Raw genomic sequence first — 19925 nt, forward strand, 5'->3', positions numbered from 1 at the left:
CAGTGGAAATGTCAGAGAACCAGGGTCCATGGCACTGGGAGCAGTCCAGACGTGGATGGGTGCAAAAGGGCGTGCCTGCAGCGCGCCCTGCTCAGTGGCCGCCATTGAGTATTGAGAGGGGGAGGGCTGGACAGCTGGGAGACAGAAGGGGGAAACTCTGCGCTAGGAAGGGGGTGGGCCGCAGAGGTCAAACAGTGGAATGGGCACAGCGCAAAGAGAGGAGAAGAGTGAAAAAACAGCCAAAAAGAGTGAAGAGAGAAAAACAGCAAAAAAGAGTGCAAAGAGGCAGAAAGCAGACCAGCAGCAGAGCAAAGATGCTTCCCACTGGACAACCAAGGATGAGGCACAGGCGAAGCCTGCGGGTCGAGGAGGGCCCCTAACCACCTACTAGTGAGGGTCAGAGAGCCGGCAAAAGGCAGCAGCTACCAGGCAGAGTGGCACAGTACAGGAAGCTGCTCACCGACAAGGTCAGTTAAGTTGCTCCCCTTCAAGAAGGCATTGGTATGCTTTAGGAGAAACAAGAGCATAATATAATTGAGTGCTAAATGAGTGTGTCAATGAGTATCTAGCACACAAAATAGGACATTCAATTCCGTTCAGGTTGAGCATGAAATTAGTGAGGGCTTCCTGAAATAAAGAAGGCCGGGAAATAGTCACATTTTTGTCAGAGTGACCTCTGTAAATTTAGTGGTGTGAGAGTAAATGGTTCCGCACTTGTGACATTTTGAATCTTGTTTCCAGCTGGACAGAGGTCTTCTTTCTGAGACCACGTTCGATGCCTGAGAAGTTTAGTAAAATGACAACGTATGTAGTCTTTTTTAGGTGGATTGCTTAAACAGCATATTTTGCATTTAATCGTCGCCTAAGAGAAAGCAAATGTAGGTTCTTAGTATTTAGGATTGTGTGCTAATCCCTACACTTCTGCAATGCGACTCCTGTGTGATGAGGGCTCACCCAAGAACCTCAGTTCCCACTTCATGTGTGGCACAGACTGCATTATTAACGTTCTGCCACATAATTGCAATAAAAACTCAGCTTAACTGTCTTCAAGTTATAAAAACACAATGAACATACACTATAATTTAACAAAATAATATTGGCCATTCAATTCTATGTAAAGTTATGCTAAGGACGCAATTCATGGCTTCTTCATTGTTATTTTCATGCAGAAAGTCGGAAGATAAGGTCACAAAATTCCTCCAGCAGTTTAGCTACCCTTCATGGAAAGCCTCTCCAAGCTCTAAACACCTGCCCTCAGAGATCTTTTTTCCTGGCTTTAAAACCATCACAGAATAAGAAAGTCTAAAATTAATCACATTTCATGTAGCTTTAAAATGTCACTGCTGAATCAGCACAATCCTCAAACACTGTCAGATTGGCCTGTACCCGTGAGAAAATCCTAAGGGGCTCTGGAAACTAAGCAGGTCATAGAAAGAATGGGGTTCACTAAGGTCCACTAGCAAAGCGATGCCTGCTGCAGGATAAGGATTCCCGCCAGTCCTACTAAACAGCAGGAGTAGAATAGGCACAACAACTCTTTCTCTTGCAGTGTGGTACTGTAAATTTCGGAACCATGTTGGTGTCATGGACCTACCCTGCCGATTTTGGTATCAGCGAACCGCAAATGACTAATGCGGTATGTATGAGTGTTTTCGTCATGTTTCACCGATGAATTCACCGCGTACACGATGCTACACGTCGGACCCTCGGGTTCCATTTTAAAAGGGTAACCATTTTGTGGTTGCCCTCACATAGGCTGCGCATTGAGGCCATGCCTGGGCCTAAAGGACACGCAATCTTTCCTTGACTTCTGTGTGACCTATGCAAACTGACTCCGCTGCCCGGGGTCAGTCCTGCCCGGCCGGTTCCCTTTACTGCGGCCTTATGGGATTAGCATCAGGGCCCAGCACATCATAAAGTCGTGTATCCCACGCGACTCCTGACTAATCCCTTTCACACCTGACTCTGTTTCCTACTTTATGGCTTGTTTTACGAGTGGGAGGTGTCCGTTTTATTGGGGTCTGCTGATATCTGATGAGGGTTCTGAGCCTCGCTGGGTAAATAATTATGTGCCGACCGAGCTGAAATGTGGGATTATCATCATGACTGTGCTCTTTCTTTGAAGCGAAAATATGTGAACGACCACTTGTAAAATAGGGGCGGTGTTGCCCAGAGCATAATATTGTGCATATAAGAAAAGACTGGTTTTTGGTGGGGGGCAGTCTCCTGAGAACATACATCGTGTTGTACTTCTCGGATACCTGTGATTGGTCTGCAGCCAAAAAATACGATCTTTGACTTCACCTAGAAGACTCTGTGTTTCTGTGGTCCGAAACAGGAAGAACTCGAAGTCTTCGGGTGTGTCCCCTGGCACCGCTGGGTTGGTTCTGAAAAACTCAGTACTTCAGCAGAAGTGACCTTACTGGGACAAAGCATGCACACAATTGGCCAAACTTCATTCACTCTTGGACTGTCATGGAAGGAGCTGAGAAGGGACCTAAGCAAGATAAACTGCAGAGGTTCCTGATGGACAGAAGTGACTAGTATCTCTCCAATTTTGCAGAATCAGAGGTACTCCCATTGACTTCGCTATTCAGAGCTATTTTCATTATGCAAAGGACTCGGTGGACCCTTATTAAGTTCGGTCCATCCAGGTTTAGATCTCTTTAACCCCTTCAGTGCCCGCCCCTTTCCCCGCCCAGTGCCGGCCGTTGCATTAGCGGGCGGGGTCTATGACGAGCTGGACTCGTCATGGGCACAGCGCCACCGCGGCCCATGACGAGTCCAGCTCGTCATGGGCACTGAAGGGGTTAATAAAAATAATTTCTTATGCTTGAATCAGGTCAACATTAAGAAGTTTACATTTGTAAAACAAAATGGCATACAGATGAGGGTATTACTCATACTATTATAATACCTTTTTATATAAATGATTACATGTACATCTGCTTTTTGATTACTTTGTGAAAAAAACATCTGCTAAAAACGTGAATAAAATAGTTAAGACAATGTAGTTACAATATAATGTAAACCAGTCGTGGGGCCTACATTTTTTAATGAACAGTTTGTTCCTTTTTTGTGTCTCTATAGCATTTATCATGACCAGTTTACTTTTTACTCCGTGCATCAATGTTGTAAATGTCATAGCTTTTGTCAAATGGGAAATGGCATGATAGGCAAATTCTGCTGTACCTGGAGCTTGAGAGGGTTCCTGATGGTTAGGTGGGGGGTGAGTGTGTGTGTCATACTATGTGTAGATTACTGAACTACTGCCCAAGACGACACAGGCCCAAAATGCTATCTTCTTGAATTGCCGCAGACTGATTTGCTGAATCACATCACTGAAACATGGCAAACACTGAAAAGTTGAATACCCCTTTTTAAAGAAGTGAGTCAGCACAGATGATTAAAGATCGTGATGAATTTCCCAAAATGGAAACATAGCAGTGTAGAAGCAACTACTAAACTATCAGCTATTTAAGAGTTACTAGATAGTTAATATAAAACATTTAAATATTTATGGAGGTAATAAAGCATCTTAAATTGAGATTTATGCCTCCAAAGTCAGGTATACAAGATTGTTTCAACCCTTTGAATGAAACAATCCAAAATGTGTGGCTCAGCTGTTGATGGAGAGACGCTGAATAATTCCAAATAAATCAATCACATGAAGTACTAAGCACACAACTGCCACGTACCGGAACATTTTTTGACATACGGTTACATATTTACCACACGCCATCAAAGAAAGCCTGGAAGCTATCAACGAACAGAAGATCCAAAATCTTCCTAAATTGAACCCCAACAAGATATGGATTTCTTTTTAGATGTTCTCATTCAAGGACCGATCCATGACGTATGGCCCATGCTCTCAAACACTTGCAATAGCTCAATGTAAATAGATACTTTTAAAGCATGCGGCTACTCCACAGTGTGTCCCGGCGCTGAAAGACCTCAAGACAGACAATTGGCAATGTAACAGGATGGGGCAAGGACAAAACGCTATTGCTGGAATAGCCAGGGGTTTAGCTGCTTCCTGAAGGTAAGCAGATCCTGCACCCGCCTGAGAGACAATGGCAGACAGTTCCATAAACAGGAGGCCAGCACTTGAAAGGAGCGACCGCCCAGACGGGAGCGGCAAAACTTAGGGATGGTCATCAGAAACTGCAATGAAGACCTCAGGGCCCGTCGCGGTACATAGTGCTGAATCCTTTTCCTAATATAGAAGGCACCCATATCATGGAGAGCCCTGAAAGCGAAGACCAGAGCTTTAAATTGGAACCTCTTCCGTACCGGAAGCCAGTGCAGGGACTTCAGGTGGGAAGACATTCGCGCTCTGGGTCCTACCATGAGAATAGCTCTAGCCTCCGCATTCTGCACCACCTACAGGCGGCTTATTAAATAATCCGGAAGGCCCAGGTACAGGACTTTGACGTAGTCCAGCCTCGATACAATCAGGGCCTGGACTACAGTCTTCCTGTGTGAAACCGGCAGCAGGGGGAGAAAATTCTTTAACATTTTGAGTAGGCCAAAGCAGGCCCCGGCGTGTTGTGAAATAGGTTTGCCACTGACTGACTTAGTTTACCTCTTCTCTGACAAACAGCAGGTCCAAAATCTGTGTTTTACATTTCAGAGTGCAAAAAGGAATTCTTCCATCCTTTGTTTTCTCTCACATTATTTTAGCAAGTATCCTCTTCTTATGATCACAAGTAGATTGTCGAACCGGTCTGTCTCAATGATGTCTGTTAGATCAAGCATTCACCACAACTGCCAAAGGCAGCCGATTCAGTTCTTCTCAGAATTCATTTGTGCAACAGATTAAACTTAGATTTCATTCAGCTCGCTGTACTCTTGTGCCCAAACAGACGTTGTTAATAGATTGCCGTATCACTCAAATGGCCTTTTATCGAGAAAGTCATCAGGACTTCATTGAAAACGGTGATCAATACACCCAAATGTAGACACGTTGTTCCTTAGACGCCCTGCTATTGCAAATCTGAGCCTGTCCAATAACTAGAAACACAGAAGAGCATTTGTCATAAATGATGCATGAGCCTGATTTGAAGTTCTTCCTAGCACATACATGCTCTGTAATGCTAGCTTTGAACAAAGTTACTCCTATCTTATTACAATTTAGCATGGAATAATTCAGCAACCATAGTAATGTAATCACGGAATGTGGAAATTAAGCAACCCTACCATGGAATGTCTTTTCATGTGATACCTAAAAATGGGGGTACCACAACGTGTTCAGAAAAGCACCACGGACACTGCAGTTCAAACATCAATGCTTTCGGTTAGCACATGGGCCATTCAGCTCCCCTCAACAACAGGTCATTTTTTTTCTGCCTCAGAAATTCTGTAGAATACTTTATATTCAGTGCTTAATTTGTAAAAAAAAGTAAGTGCCAGGGCCCTTCTCAGAAGGCCACTGCAGCCCGCTCCACCCATATCCGTCAGCACTGCCAATGACAATACATACGTAACACCTTACCACAGTACTCCTACATAGTGGCGGCTGGTGAGATTTGAAAGTGGTTGGACGTAAAATTATTGGCGTACTGTACTGTGGCGAGCGAGCGAGCCTGAACAACCTCCGGAGGGTTCAGGGGGGTTCTCCTCCCGAGAAAATTGACAGAAGAGTGGACAAATGGTGCATTTTCAAGCAAATTTGAGAAAGCAGGAGGGTTAATGAAGCAATTGTGAAAGTGCAGTTATTACATTAATAAAGAGATGTCATATAACAACATGGGTAGCTGCTTATTCTGTATAACCAAGGTCATGCCGCCCGCTGCTCCGAGCATTCGTGCTTGGGTTCTAAAACTAAAATGCAGTAAAATATGTGTGTGACGTGCAAAAAAACAAAAACGTGTGCATCACCATATTTCTTTCACATCCTTCAGGTTTATCTTTCAAGCCCAAGGCCATTGCACACTGCTCACTCACTGTAAATAAATTACGATGCAAAATGGTTTCCTATTGGAGAACACATTAGTTCACCTTGAAGGGCTAATTTGTACAGCGATTAAACATTTTGTTTCTTGCTTTCCCTATATGCACCGTGACATCTACACGCTTGAGGAGACTCAATTAGCTGCTAAAGTGGATGCCTGGCCCTGGCTGTGTTAACATGACTGGGCCTGGCCTCATGTTCTGTAACAGAAGAGCATGCAGTACTGCGGATGCATTTCTGGGGTACAAACATTCGTCATGAACTGCAGTAAGCTCATTTCAGGAATTTCAAAACATAATCTGTATTTTTTTCAGCAAGGCACGCATTACAAGATGGACATATATGTGTTTATGATCTAAATATAAATCAACCTGTTTAATTTGGCATCGCCAAAACTGTTACGCATGAATGACACAAGCCACCACTGTGATTAAATTTGTAATGCATGTGGGTGCACTCAAGACGGCCTGGTGTATGTATTTAGTTGCCAATACAGCTAGGGGAAGGTAAGCTTAAAGGTCGCCTAACAGCGAGTTCGTACCGTTTGCTTCTATTTTCCCTTTACTTGGAGATCATAAGTTAGGACAGAGTAACACAGCGGTTTTATATGTGAGATGTGGCATTGGCACGAGGGAGTCGAGGACAGCAGACTTCCTGCTATCAGTAGTGTACGCCTCGCCAAAAGCTGTGTTCTCCTAAGGATTTAAAAACCAGTGTTCGGGGGAGCAGTCAGGACAAAGGCTGCACGTTTTGAGCGCTGCTTTTTCTATTTAAAAAATTGAATGTCAGAAATAAGCATATGCAAAAAAATAAGTAAATGTTATACCGTTTTTTAATTGGTAGTCACGTTATAACCAACTAAACCTAGTTGTTCTATATGAAAAACAGTTTTATGCCACTAAAGGTCTGAAATATGGTGTATTGAGTATACATCATCAATGCAATAACAACCAATACTTCTGAACCATATTCATGTCGCACGTACTTGCAGTAGAAACTGTGTGCAAAATTGTTTTCTCCCAACTTCGCCCGTTTGTCACAAACACTATAAAAAAACTATGTGAAGGTCAAGAAGTTATATGCAAATGTGTAAGTATTTTGTACGCAGGTGTAATTTGATGTACCTTTCGTCATCAGTGTAGAGCCACCCACGAGTAAAAGCTGACTTATGCACTTCTGTACAAAATGCTTGAGTGCTGCTAGCACAACAGGGCTTCAGAGAACTAACCAGGAAACGATTAACAAGGTATGTATTTCACACCCAACACACGCACGAGTTACAACACATTTTCACAGCACTGGCGAGAATAAACAAGTATGCAAGCTAGGGCTTATGGTACAAAATACTCGCAAATTACACGCACTAATTAATACTTTAAAGAGAAAAAAACACGAATTGTAGGCACTCTGCTACAGCTACAACAAAGATAAAAGAACGCATTAATGCAGAAAGAATTAAAGTGCGCCTTAATTTAGAGACCAGCTATACTCACATGATGTTTGGAGTAGGAAATAAAGTCTAGTATGGTCACGGTGTTGCAGTAGACGGAGACGCTGCACACCAACAGTCCACAGCAGATCTTTCAACGAGGGCTATTACAGGTGGTGCAGAATAATCTTAATTTAAAACTGAGTTGGATGTCCGTTTTATTAAAGGTGATCCCAAACACCGACTTTCTGGTGAGATCAAGGGAGTTGCATGTTGTGGAGAGATCCTTTACGATACACATGCTCCATGGTGCATGTTTGTACTACCTGATCAAGTATCAAAACAATATCATATCTCTTTTGCTGCCTTTTTAACATGGTGGGCCTGCGTGGATTGTGGAGTGTGATTTAGGCTCATTAAATTGGAGTACACATTTTCGTAAACAACCACTCGTAAAATAAAAACTCCAGAGCCCAATTCTGTGTACTATTAAAGTCATGACTTAAGATTATATAAACAAATCCCTTTTCTTGTAATACAACATTCATTACGGTATTGAGGGTAACACAGCTAATTCCAGCTGCCTGAACGCAATTCGTGACTCCTGGTGTGCTGCTCATGTGGGGCACACAAATCATTCAAAGCAATGGAAAGGGACATAGTAGGAACAGTTGGAGGGAATGCCCAGATTACTTGCCCGTAATGACTATGCGAATAGAAAGACTGGCATTATAGTTACCTATGTACACCTCTTATTGATAAACTTAGTGGTGAATTATTCTGCAAGTTTAGCGCTCGCGGGGCGTTTTTCAATTGAGGACACAAGCGCTCATCTTGGTAAAAAGGCCTCAAAGCATTTTGCAATACGGAAATTAACTTCCTCCTACGCCGTGCAGAATCCAGTTGAAGGATGTCACTTCCTGCAGTTACCTGGAGACTTCTTAGTCACAAGATTATTGGAAAACTCAACATGATTTACATATTTACATATTAAGCTGCGCGTGGTGCCCCGCCGCGCCAACCGCATATGACTGGATGCTGCTTTTTACCATGAATGTCTTCAATAAGAAAGCCGTGTCTCTGAAGCTAAGTCCTGGCCGCCATGTCCGCTGAAGAACAGCCCTGTCTTTCCATAAAGCTGTCCTGTTGACTGCTCAAGGCCCAGCTGCAGGTCTTAAAATCACCACTCGCACAAGTCCTACATGAGCGCCAGTTGCATTACAGACGAATACGTTAACTTTCAGGAGCGGAGAGATTAAGTGATTTGCACAGAATGTTAATCCTGCCGCCAAGACTCGAACCTGGTCGGGTGGGGGGGGGCCGAGGGAGAATAACATTTTGAAAACTTACCTGGCGCTGCCTCCTGCAGCGCCAGGATTGGCTTAGGGCACAGTTATTCTTCGCCCCCCCCCTGCCCATTAGGAGACCGAGGGGTACCTAATGGGCATGCGCAAGCCAGTACAAACACAAGTGCGCATGACTGGGCATGGGCAAAAAATTCGCTCACCTTCCCCACTCATGCGCACTTGTGCTGCTGCCTGTGCCTGGTTGGTCTGACAAAGCATGTCAGTGAATATGACGCCGGACCGCCCACCCCCTTCAGACTCTGAAGGGGGTGGGCGATCCGACATCATGCTGACTGACATGATTGTCAATTCTCCCTTGGCGTCTCTGAACTGAAGTAAACTGAGTCAGAGACGCTGAGGGAGCTGCGGGCGCGTGCGGGCAATGCCCCAATGGACGCACCGCGCCTGCTCCTACAAGCGTGACAATTCAGACTATTTCAGGCCACACACAACTATGATAATGGCATGAGAGGCTGGTATTATTCATTTTCAATGTATATTGACTTAATAAACACGTTTGTTGTGCTCATGTCAAAAATAAAATGATAGCTCTACCATGTGGTGGACTGTCACTAGAGCCAGTGTTGACAATTAAGTGCCGGTGCTGAGCACCGGAAACCATGGGCATAAATTAAACACTGTTTATATTATAATAAAAAGGGAAATCTGTGCCACTGGCTGTTAAGCAAGTGCATCACATACCTATAGCAAGACACAATTTTTCCACCACTGAAATAAAACTAACACTTGCGTACCTTGTCATCACCGCCATCCATCACAGAACAGCAAGAAATTGCTACACGGATAATTGACAGCAATTCAGGAGTGAAAATGTCTAAGTGCACCTACTGCTCAGATGAATGACAAGACTTTTGACATTTAGGACTATAGAAAAGATGAATAAAGAAAGAAGTATTCCCCAAAACGTCTAATTTCCTCAAGTCTTTCATCACTAAAAGCGTTCAGGTTGGGTCTCTGCTCACTTGTGCCGATCACTGCATCCAGAATTGTACAAATTCCCATTCAGTGGTTACCCAAGGCCTTGTGATGAATGCACAATGTACATACCAGAGTAGGAGTCCGGGAAAGACAAGTAGCAAATGCTGGTTTTCTGTAAGAAATTAAATTAAAGTATAAATTATAGGGATGCACAGGGCTACCTCACGTGCTATTCAATGTACAGCCCTGTCAAATCTATCGTATCATAACATCAGCTCTTTTTAATAAGACACTTTATTGCCAATTAAAAAGATTTACAGACAAAATACATTCAAATAATTCCTTCCAGTATAGCGGTCAAAACAATGTAAAATCAAAGAACATTATTAGCCCGAACTACAATTGTGAATACTGGTGCTAGAAATTGGGTTACTGGGTTATCAGCCCTAGTCAAGCAGCCACCACAATTCTAGTCAAGGTAAGGCACAAGCAAACCCCAAATTCACCCGTGCTCTACCTCCTAGATGTCATACTTAACTTAGAAGCAATTGTTAAAGTATTTGAGCAACACTTCAAACGTTAAAACTGTTAAAAAAAAAAACACACACACACACACACAAAAAGGAACCAACACCAGGTTAGACAATTGGAGCCTAATTTAATATATATGACAAAACCAAAATGACAACCAGCCAATGAGTAGAACTGGAGATTTAAAGGTTTTTAGAGTAATTAGCATTCCAAAGCGTAAAGCACAAACTGTGGATATCTCGTCGCGCCAGGCAGGGACAAGGTCAGGCTGATGGTGATTGAGTGTGGGCCAGCTACTGGGACACACTTAGGCCTACTTAACAGAGTACCTTAAATCCTAGTTTGCGGAGCGTTGAGTTACTCTGCGTCAAGGATGCGTCCTGCAGCCGAAGCAATTTGTCGTTCCGAGATGCAGCGAGGCTGCAGGGTGAGGGCCTGCGTCATCATCAAGGATCCCGTTGACGGGGCATGCAATGCGTCATAAACGAGAGAAGCAAGGACCTGCGCTAAGGGTGCATCGCGCAGTGGTCGATCTGAAGGGTATGCAGGCTGCGGCAGCAAAGCGAGTCCTTGCAACGGGTCCAATCAACGAAGCAGCGGAGGTGCGTCGGTTCTACACAGTACCACAGAGGATCTCTAAGCACCTTAAGCCCACTTCCAAGGGTCGAGGACTAGGGTGGCACCACTTGGCAGGGTACACACACAGATGGCAGAGTCCAGGTGCAGATGCAAGTTTGCTGGAAGCCTGTTATGTCCCTGAGGCTTCAGATCAGGAGACCATCCAACTAGCCCTTGGCATCACTCTGGTTCTGGGTTCAAGAGATGCAGGTCCAATCCTTCTTACCCAAGCAAGAGGGAAGCAGGCAGGCCAGCACAACAGTCCAGCAGTTCTTTCAGAGCAGCAGTCAGGTAGAGTGGCAGTCCTTTCAGTAGCACAGCAGTGTACTGAAGTGGTGGTGCCGGAGGGCCTTCTTTTATACACAGATGTGCCTTTGAAGTGGGAAGAAGCTTCTATAGGCATGCCTTTGAAGTGTGCAGATGCCCTGCCTTCCCTGCCCGGGCTCCAGGCTAACTACAGAGGGTATGTAACCAGAACAAAGCCTATTCAGTTATAAGTAGGGCTGTGACTAGCTCCTCCATTCCATCCTGCCATTGATGGCCTATCCAGTCACACCTAAGCTCCCACAGTGTGGCTAGTAGGAATACACAAAGCCCAACTGCCAACTACACTCATTCATGTGAACAGAAACAGGTTTCAGGCACCAAATGGTCAAGGCAAAAAAAAGCCAGGTTTCTAAAAGTGCCATTGTCAAGATAGTGACTTAAACTCCGACTTCACCATAAGTTCGGATTTAAATCAGGATTCCAGAGACACCAAACAAACCAATAATCTTTACCTATTTGAAAATTACCCTTATAAAATGTATTAAGGCAACTCCAATGTTATCCTATGGGACTGATAGGCCTTGCAGTAGTGGAAAATAATTTAAGAGTTTTTCACCACCAGGACATGTAAAGCTTAAAGGCACATGTCCAACTTTTTAAATACACTCCACTCTGCCCTTGAGACTGTCCAGGGCCTACCTTAGGGATGACATATGTATTAAAAAGGAAGGCTGTGCCTGGCAAAGGTTTATTTTACCAAGTCAAAATGGCAGTTTAAAACAGCACACACAGGCTCTGCAATGGCAAGCCTGAGACATGGTTAAAAGACTAATTAAGCTGGCGGCACAAGCAGTGCTGTAGTCCCACTAGTATCATTTAATATACAGGCCCTGGGCACATGTAGTGCTACTTTACTAGGGACTTATAAGTATATTAAATATGCCAATTGGGTGTAAGCCAATTCCACCATGTTATGTTTAAGGAAAGCCCACAAGCACTTCAGCACTGGTTAGCAGTGGTAAAGTGCACAGAGTCCTAAGGCCAACAAAAACAAATTCAGGAAAAAGATGGGGAGTAAAGGCAAAAAATCTTGGGATGACCCTGTAGAAAGGGCCATATTATTTTATGCTTAGACACGTAACCATTAGCTATATTAGCTATTACTCCCTTAATGCAGCCCTACATGGTATTGGAGTCAGGGGCCTGCCTAGTAATACACATCGGCCCTTGGAGGTCTAAAATGGCGATTTTCCAAATTAAAGTATGACTTCTCAAAGTTATCCAACATATTTTATTTACATTGATTCCATTACTTCTTCTAAATGCTTTTTTTCATTTTGGTCACTACTTTACAAATTACTCTACCTATAACTTAATAAAGCTATGTTTCGAATAGGAGTCAGATTCAATATAAATCTCTGGAGACTGCGTGCCAGTTAAAATGAAAGCAAAAAACCTAGGAGAAATGGGGCATGCTGCCATCAGCCTGACCTTACAAGGGAGCATCTGATAAACATCATTCCAAGAAATACAAATTAAAAAGAAAACGTTCCTGTTTCCTCTACCCTCCCGCAATATCACCCTACAGCAATTAGGATCTGGTAGATTTAAGACCGGACCATTATAATTTCTTGTCCCATTTATTACAAGCATACCAAATCAGCTGGGTTAATAGCAAATTAATTTAAACATTGGGAAATGCACTATCATACATTATGAAACCTCTGTTAGTTAATGCATTGAATAGATCGGTGTCTGTAACCAGAAAGCCACAGAATCAAATCATGGTTGATGCAGCGGAGAATAGTGACATGCGTAACCTTAGTGCTACGAGGTCCCAGAATGCACTGGGAATATGAGTCAGTATTCTAAAATGGCATTACACACCGTTTAAAGATTAGCAGATACAAAATGTGCAAAACGGTTTAAGAAAGTGCTTTAAAAAAAATATAGATTTTGTAATACCCAGACTGTACATAGTGCCATTTTTTTTTTTAACTGTCCATTAAAAGCGCACACTTGAAAGCTCAGCTGGTAACTCCCTTGCAATAAAACTGTCACTAGGAAGCTCAAAGTGATTACATCTATTAAAGCCAATACAGGCTTCCAAGAACCCTTTACGTTTGCAGATATAGCAGTTGCGCAAATTTACATTTCTATCAGGCAAGCAGGCACCCGGTCAGGAATGCTTGTTTAACTGTCTGCTACTCCCTCTGTTTCAAAGCACAGAAGACTCCCTGTCTTACACTTCTGCTGATGCATTTCAACTGTTGGAATTAACCGTCCTGGGATGTTGCTCTTTTCTCAAAAAACATATGGGAAGTGTTGTACTTAAATTATAAAAGTACGGGCCTCTGCCACGCTGGAAGCTGACCTCACGGCGGACGACTTGCAGTTAGCGATTGAGTCCCTGCAGTCGGGGAAGGTGATAGGGCCTAACGGCATACCTATTGAATATTATAAGAAGATGGCGGGTACACTCTCCCCCCACCTATTAAAAATGTATACCGAAAGTCTAGATGCGGGAGAACTCCCGAGGGACCAAAGAATAGCAACCATTGTGGCAATTCCAAAACCTGGGAAGCCTCCTGAGGAATACACCTCATATCGCCCAATATCATTACTTAATGCTGAAACTAAAATACTCGCAAAACTTTTGGCAACCCGATTAACCCCGCACATGACGACCCTCATACACCCGGACAAGTCAGGTTTCATGCCAGGTCGTAATACGGCTCTTAACCTGAGACGCCTTCATGGGGTGTTGGCCCGTACGCCCTATATTCAAGAGACGGCTGTTATTCTCTCCTTAGATGCCCGTATGGCGTTCGACATGGTGGAGTGGCCCTTCTTATTTGCGGTCCTTAGGCATCTGGGTTTTGGCCCTAAATTCTGTGCATGGGTACGCCTGCTATACACGAAGCCACTTGCACATGTCACAGCCAATGGGCACATGTCAGAGGACTTCCCGCTGGGATGCGGAACTCGCCAGGGCTGCCCGTTATCCCCCTTGTTGTTTGCCATGGTGCTGGAAACATTGGCAGCCCTGATCAGGTGGGAACCAACCATCAGGGGACTCAAATGGGCGGTGGGGTGGGAGGACCGCATATCATTATATGCAGATGATATTTTACAATACTTGGCCTCCCCCAGACGTTCCATTATGGTGCTACTAAACGTTTGTGAAAAGTATGGGAGGGTATCGGGTTACACCATAAATTGGTCCAAGTCGGTCTTATTTATACTATGCGGTCCGCCACCGCAACTGCCTAAAGAGTGCGGTCTCCTAATCACGACAAATGCTTTAAGTATTTGGGTATCTATGTGACACCTAAGCCGGAAGACTTTATTAACAGAAATGTACTACCCCCCCTGGACTGTCTAAAACGGGATACCACGCATTGGCACACATTACCCTTGACGCTGCTTGGGAAAGCAGCACTCTTTAAAATGATGGCACTCCCCCGGTTTCTGTATGTCCTGGAAAATACTCCATTCCCAGTGCCAGCGAGCTATTTTAAAGCAATAGCAATAGAGGTCTCTAGTTTAATGTGGGGAAGCAAGCCGGTGCGAATTGCAATGGAAAAGCTGGTTAGGGGTTGGTATGATGGGGGGATAGCACTACCAAACATACAGCTGTACTATTGGGCTGCACAGTTGAAAATAATCAATCAATGGATCCACGCCCCACAGTCCGACCCTGCGTTCCAGGCGGACAGATATATATTAGGAGATGGAAGAGTCATGGCGGCCTTATACAATAAAAAACAAACTAACCCACTGATTGGCCCAACGGCACATACAGTTGGCATATGGTATATGGCGCATAAAAAACTGGGATGGCAGGGGGTTATTACACAGCTTACTCCGCTCTGGGATACAGGAAGACTGGGAAAACTTAGAAATATAAAAAGAATTCAATAACTGGGACGCCATAGGCATCTCTACGGTAGGTGACCTGTGGGTTAAGGGTGGGGTGGAAGCGTTCGAACGCCTGCAGGATCAATACGGGCTAGCCTCTTCTGAACAATTCAGGTACATACAGATTAGGCATGCACTACAGGCAGCCATACCGCCAAACACCGTACTGCCGGAGGCCTCTCCCCTAGAGGACAGACTCCTCACTGACTACATGACGAAAAAAGCCACCTCTTTCACTTACCGTAAATTAGTTAATAACCTACCTGACCCGACAAAGGCACTAAAGGCCAAATGGTCTGTAGACCTTGGGGACATGGATGAAACAGACTGGCAGATGGCACTCTCATCACCGCGGGAAGTTGCAATACCCTCAAGATTGAGGCTCATACAATTAAAGATACTACACCGTGTATACTACACTCGATTAACCTTACACAAAATAGGGAATACCTCCCACCTGTATTGTCTGCGGGAATGCGGGTAAGAGGGAACACTTTACCATACTATATGGCAATGTCCGAGGATTATGCCATACTGGGTGGCAGTGATGCGGACCATATCGCAAGTGGAGGGGTATCGGAAACACCAGAACCTAAAAGGTGTTTGCTAAATATATGGGAGCCAAATGATCTAAACCATCCGGCACAGGACTGGGCAACTTTGGGAATGATGGTCGCCAAACAAAATATAGCTAGGTTGTGGGGCTCTGGATGCCCACCGATGATCAAGGCATGGTGTAAGGACATGGATGAAGCCATGGTAGCAGAGAAGACGACATATATTAACCGAGGTTGTCCACAGAAATGGGGGAAGGTATGGGGAGCCTGGAACAAATACAGGGGCTTTATCTGTGAACCACCGGAGTTGCTGAGTGAGGATATCTCCATCTGAAACGGGGAGGGGGTGAGGCGATATCTATGGGTTCATAGGTGGGATCTGTCCAGTATTAGGATGTAACAGTGCTATGAACGTGGACTTAAGAAAATGTACCAACAAACTGCAAATGTATATTCATTTATGTGATTGTGTGCTGCCCTAACTTTAATAATAATAAAAACAATTTAAAAAATAAATAACAGTATGGGCCTGTCCTGCCCGTCCGATCTGGCCCACTCCGACCACTGACTACAACACTGACCAATCGAGCTATAATCGATTGGACTCTAGGTCAAAATAGCAAGCTATTCCATCCTAATGCTTCTAAGTCTAGATGCAATTCAGTTCTACAGTGTGCACAATACAAGCAAATAAGCATAAAACATTTTTGTTAGTACTGCTGCATTACCTCTTTTTCCGAAAGTCGAAGGTCATGAGGATACACCAGCTGCAGAAAAGAGAAAGAAACATTTGTGACAGAATGAAATCCATACTGCACAGACAGCTTCGTAAAGTCCTTTCACATTGTGTGAGAAATGACTAAATGTTGGTCAATGTGGAAATCAATGTTAATCAGACATCTAACTAGTTCAACCAACTCCTTTTTGTGATGGCATTTTGACAATTCTATATACAAACCATACATTTAAAAGTAAACGACTAAAAATGAGGGCTTTGATATAACAGATCCATAATAAATATTTTATTACTGAACTGTATTTACCTTCTTAAAATATTGATTGCATTATTGTCGATGCATATATTTTTAATCAAGGGTTGAGTTCTTAATGTACCATGAAATTCTTTTATTTACATAATGGAGGCTGTCCTCTCCCCTTTTAATAAAAAAACCTATAAATTCCCCTACAGAGTAATACAAAAATAAAGTAACAATAATACTGACAATATTATACATAAACTTCACTGAGTTATTGTTATTCTTTTATTTCTTCTAAGAAGATCAGTGTTGAAGTTGTCTCTCAAGCTACCATTCCTACACAACCCAAAACGACTCATCCCAACAAAAGTACCCTGAGGAAGCATCAGTCATACAGAAAAATAAAGAGTTTGGCCTCCAGTAGAGTGGCCATACTAACAATGGTAACTGTTCCTTTGCATATCCCCAAGGAAAGGTACAAGTGATTTATTTTTACCAAAGGCAGGGAGGGATAACGCCTTCCTTCGTCTAGCCTTAAGACTTCTGCCAGGGTCATAATGTCAGTTATCTATAACCAGGACCACTGGAAATATACGATTTTGCAGCCATGGCGTTTTACACATTGTTATGGTTTTGACCAATTTGTCACATAATCCATTGTCTGGTGCATATTGTGCTGATTAACAAAAAATATTGTTTCTAGCTTAAACGGATGAAAAGTTTGACTGGTCGTCTTTCTGTTGCTTATTACTACATTTAGGTGTCTAATGAGGTGAAACCTTTGCCCAGATAGTGTTAACCTGGGTAAATGAGACAAAATAATTTAGGTAACACTACGATATTATGTCCTGCATTATGCCACATAATGTGCCTTTTCTTGCTGCATAATTTAGTCAACTCTGCTGCATAATTTGGCCCTGTCCTGTCGAATAATTCCAGTGGGCCTGCCTGTAACACAGACAGATGCTGACCTAGGAGGTGCAAGCTGCTCTAGCTGGTCACTTGAAGGGGTGACTGCTGCACTGAATGCGCACGCACAGTTCTGGAACTCAAACACCAAGGGTGTCCATCATTCGTCCAGATCTATTTCTGGATACTTCTGTAAAATAGGTTATACAGTTCCTACGGATTTAGTAGGACTGTGTATTAGATCAACAAAACTTCTTAATACAGAGACTGAGTCTTTTTATATCATCAGTAAATGTTGGTTCGGCTAGCTCACAGTACTGCATCCAAACTCCTAAGCTTCCATAGTTATAGACACTTGCAGCAACCTTGAACATGATCACTTTTATTCCCAAAGAATTTGTGCAAACAGGGCTCACCCTTTCGTTTTCTCACTTCCACATGCCCAAGGTTTCACAAAGAGAAGAGATAAATATAGTTTCAAATTTCTAATCCTTGTAAGTAAAACATGAACTGCGATTATTAGATAGATTAGATATATCATTGTTCTACGTATTATTAGAATAATGAAAAACACTCCTATGTTTTGAAATCTTGTGAGGACCTTTGACTACCACCATTTTCAGTGACTTTTGGCGTTTTACTTTACCCTAGCCTGAATGTATGTCCTGCAAATGCCTTTTCCCCTGAAGATTTAATCGGGGAGGGGAGGGAGAAAAGAGAGAGAGACAGAGAGAGACACAGAGAGACACAAAGAGACACAGAGAGACACAGAGAGACAATGTACTTTTTGGTCTCGAAGTGCAGTGGTATGAGCAGTGGTGCACAAATGTGCATTGTGTTGTACACTGAGAGATGAAGTATGGAATGCTATAGGCGGTGGTGCACAAAAGTGCATTGTGCTGTACATTGGGAAGTATTATAACATTCTTACTATTGGCTTTGACATGCCCTCATGTCATCTTGAATTCGGACTCTGTCTTGCTTGAGCTTTTTGCACGCACAGGCAGGCCCCCAGATTACTCTAGTTGTTTAGGTTATTCACATTAGAGGTTGCTTTGTTTTTGGAGAGGAATTTGCTGACTGGACTGACGGAGACTTTCGCAAGCTTCGTTAAGATAACGGCTGGGACACATGAAAATGCAGAAGGATCGTGAGAACTCCATTGCCCTGGAATGCTTGCATGGAATGTGGCCAATTCCAGCAAGTTTCCTTGGCGCAGAGGGAAGGCCTCTCGGAACCTTCTAGTGTGTTGACTCAGAGACCGGGATTGTTTTGGAGTCCGAATGGGGAGGGACGCATCTACTTCGGTACAGCAGAACCCGGATTGCCGAGTCTCTTGACCCCAGCTGTGAATCCCCCAGTCTGAAGTGGGCAAGGATGAAGATTCCACCAGGTGAAGCGTTTGATTTTTGATTGTTGCCATTGTGATGCATGGCTGTTGCGTGCATATTTAGTTTCCAGTGGCTAGAACAGTCATTGTGATGCAGAACAGTCATTGTGATGAGTGACTGTCAGTGTGCACCTTCAGTTTCCAATTGCTATAATCATCTGAGGTGTTTTCTTTGAGTATTGACTTTGTGATGAATGAAAGTCTGTGTGCACATCCAAGTTAATCATCTGATGTATTTACTGTATATACCTTTCTGATTTATTGCAGGATGTCAAGTATAACATATACACACAAACACAAACACACACAGACATTTGAATGTTGTTCATTTGACATCTGGGAAAGAGTTTCTGCTAGAAACCACAAGCCTTATTCTGAAAAGAGAGCCTTTGAAGTGCGTCATTTTATTAAGTGAAATCTCTTTCCAGGGGGTGTGGTGTAATGTTTATTGCTTTGTCGTGTTCGAGCCACGGTGTGGGACAGTGGTATCTAAGATTATCTGGGAGTATGAAGCAAGACAGTACCCTTCTGCCAGACTCACTTGGAATGATCCAACCCCATAAATTGGTCTCAGGAAGCCGGTCTCAGCGTATTAACAAACAAATGCACTCCGGCTAAGTGTGCAAGCCTGCACACATTCTTCCTTGCACAGCTATGTTTCGTCTTAGGATGAATACCGGGACCTGTAGAGTTACATTTCATTCACAGCTCTCTGCAGCACTCATAATAACTTTAGTGTGAAGTGCCTTACCCCGAATTCAAAACATGCGCCATTTAAATAATAAAACACTGGACTTATTTCATTCTACTAGAAACATCGAATAACATCTTTACTTAGTCTTGGGAACAGAGTGGTTCCTTTGAGCACATTAAAAGAAAAAGATATCACGTTCTAGGATGTGTGTGCCTAGAACTAACAGTGCAGGCTACAAAACAACAGTGTCTACCTAAAATAAATGACATTTTCGTGTGTGTAATGACAAATATGTTCAAACCACCATCTTAAAAAGATGTTAAGTTAAAAAAGGAAAGCTATCAGCCCTGTGGTCGGTAGATAAGACTATACGAAGCAATAATAGAAGAAACAA

At 43.3% G+C, this 19925-nt stretch overlaps 1 protein-coding gene across 2 annotated transcripts in view; it reads right to left on the minus strand.

The window, feature by feature from the left end:
* The window catches only part of DENND6B (DENN domain containing 6B), a 269659-nt gene that overhangs the window by 214407 nt on the left and 35327 nt on the right, over nucleotides 1-19925 (minus strand). For both annotated transcript variants that reach the window (XM_085653729.1, XM_085653730.1), the window contains exons 2-3: nucleotides 16290-16328; nucleotides 9797-9839 (exon numbers count right to left, since the gene is read on the minus strand). In XM_085653729.1, coding sequence (XP_085509855.1) covers nucleotides 9797-9839; nucleotides 16290-16328 — 82 coding nt within the window. The remainder of the gene's footprint in view (nucleotides 1-9796; nucleotides 9840-16289; nucleotides 16329-19925) is intronic.

Source organism: Triturus cristatus, chromosome 4_1 (genome assembly GCF_964204655.1).
Source record: "Triturus cristatus chromosome 4_1, aTriCri1.1, whole genome shotgun sequence".
In the NCBI taxonomy this organism is placed as follows: Eukaryota; Metazoa; Chordata; class Amphibia; order Caudata; family Salamandridae; genus Triturus; species Triturus cristatus.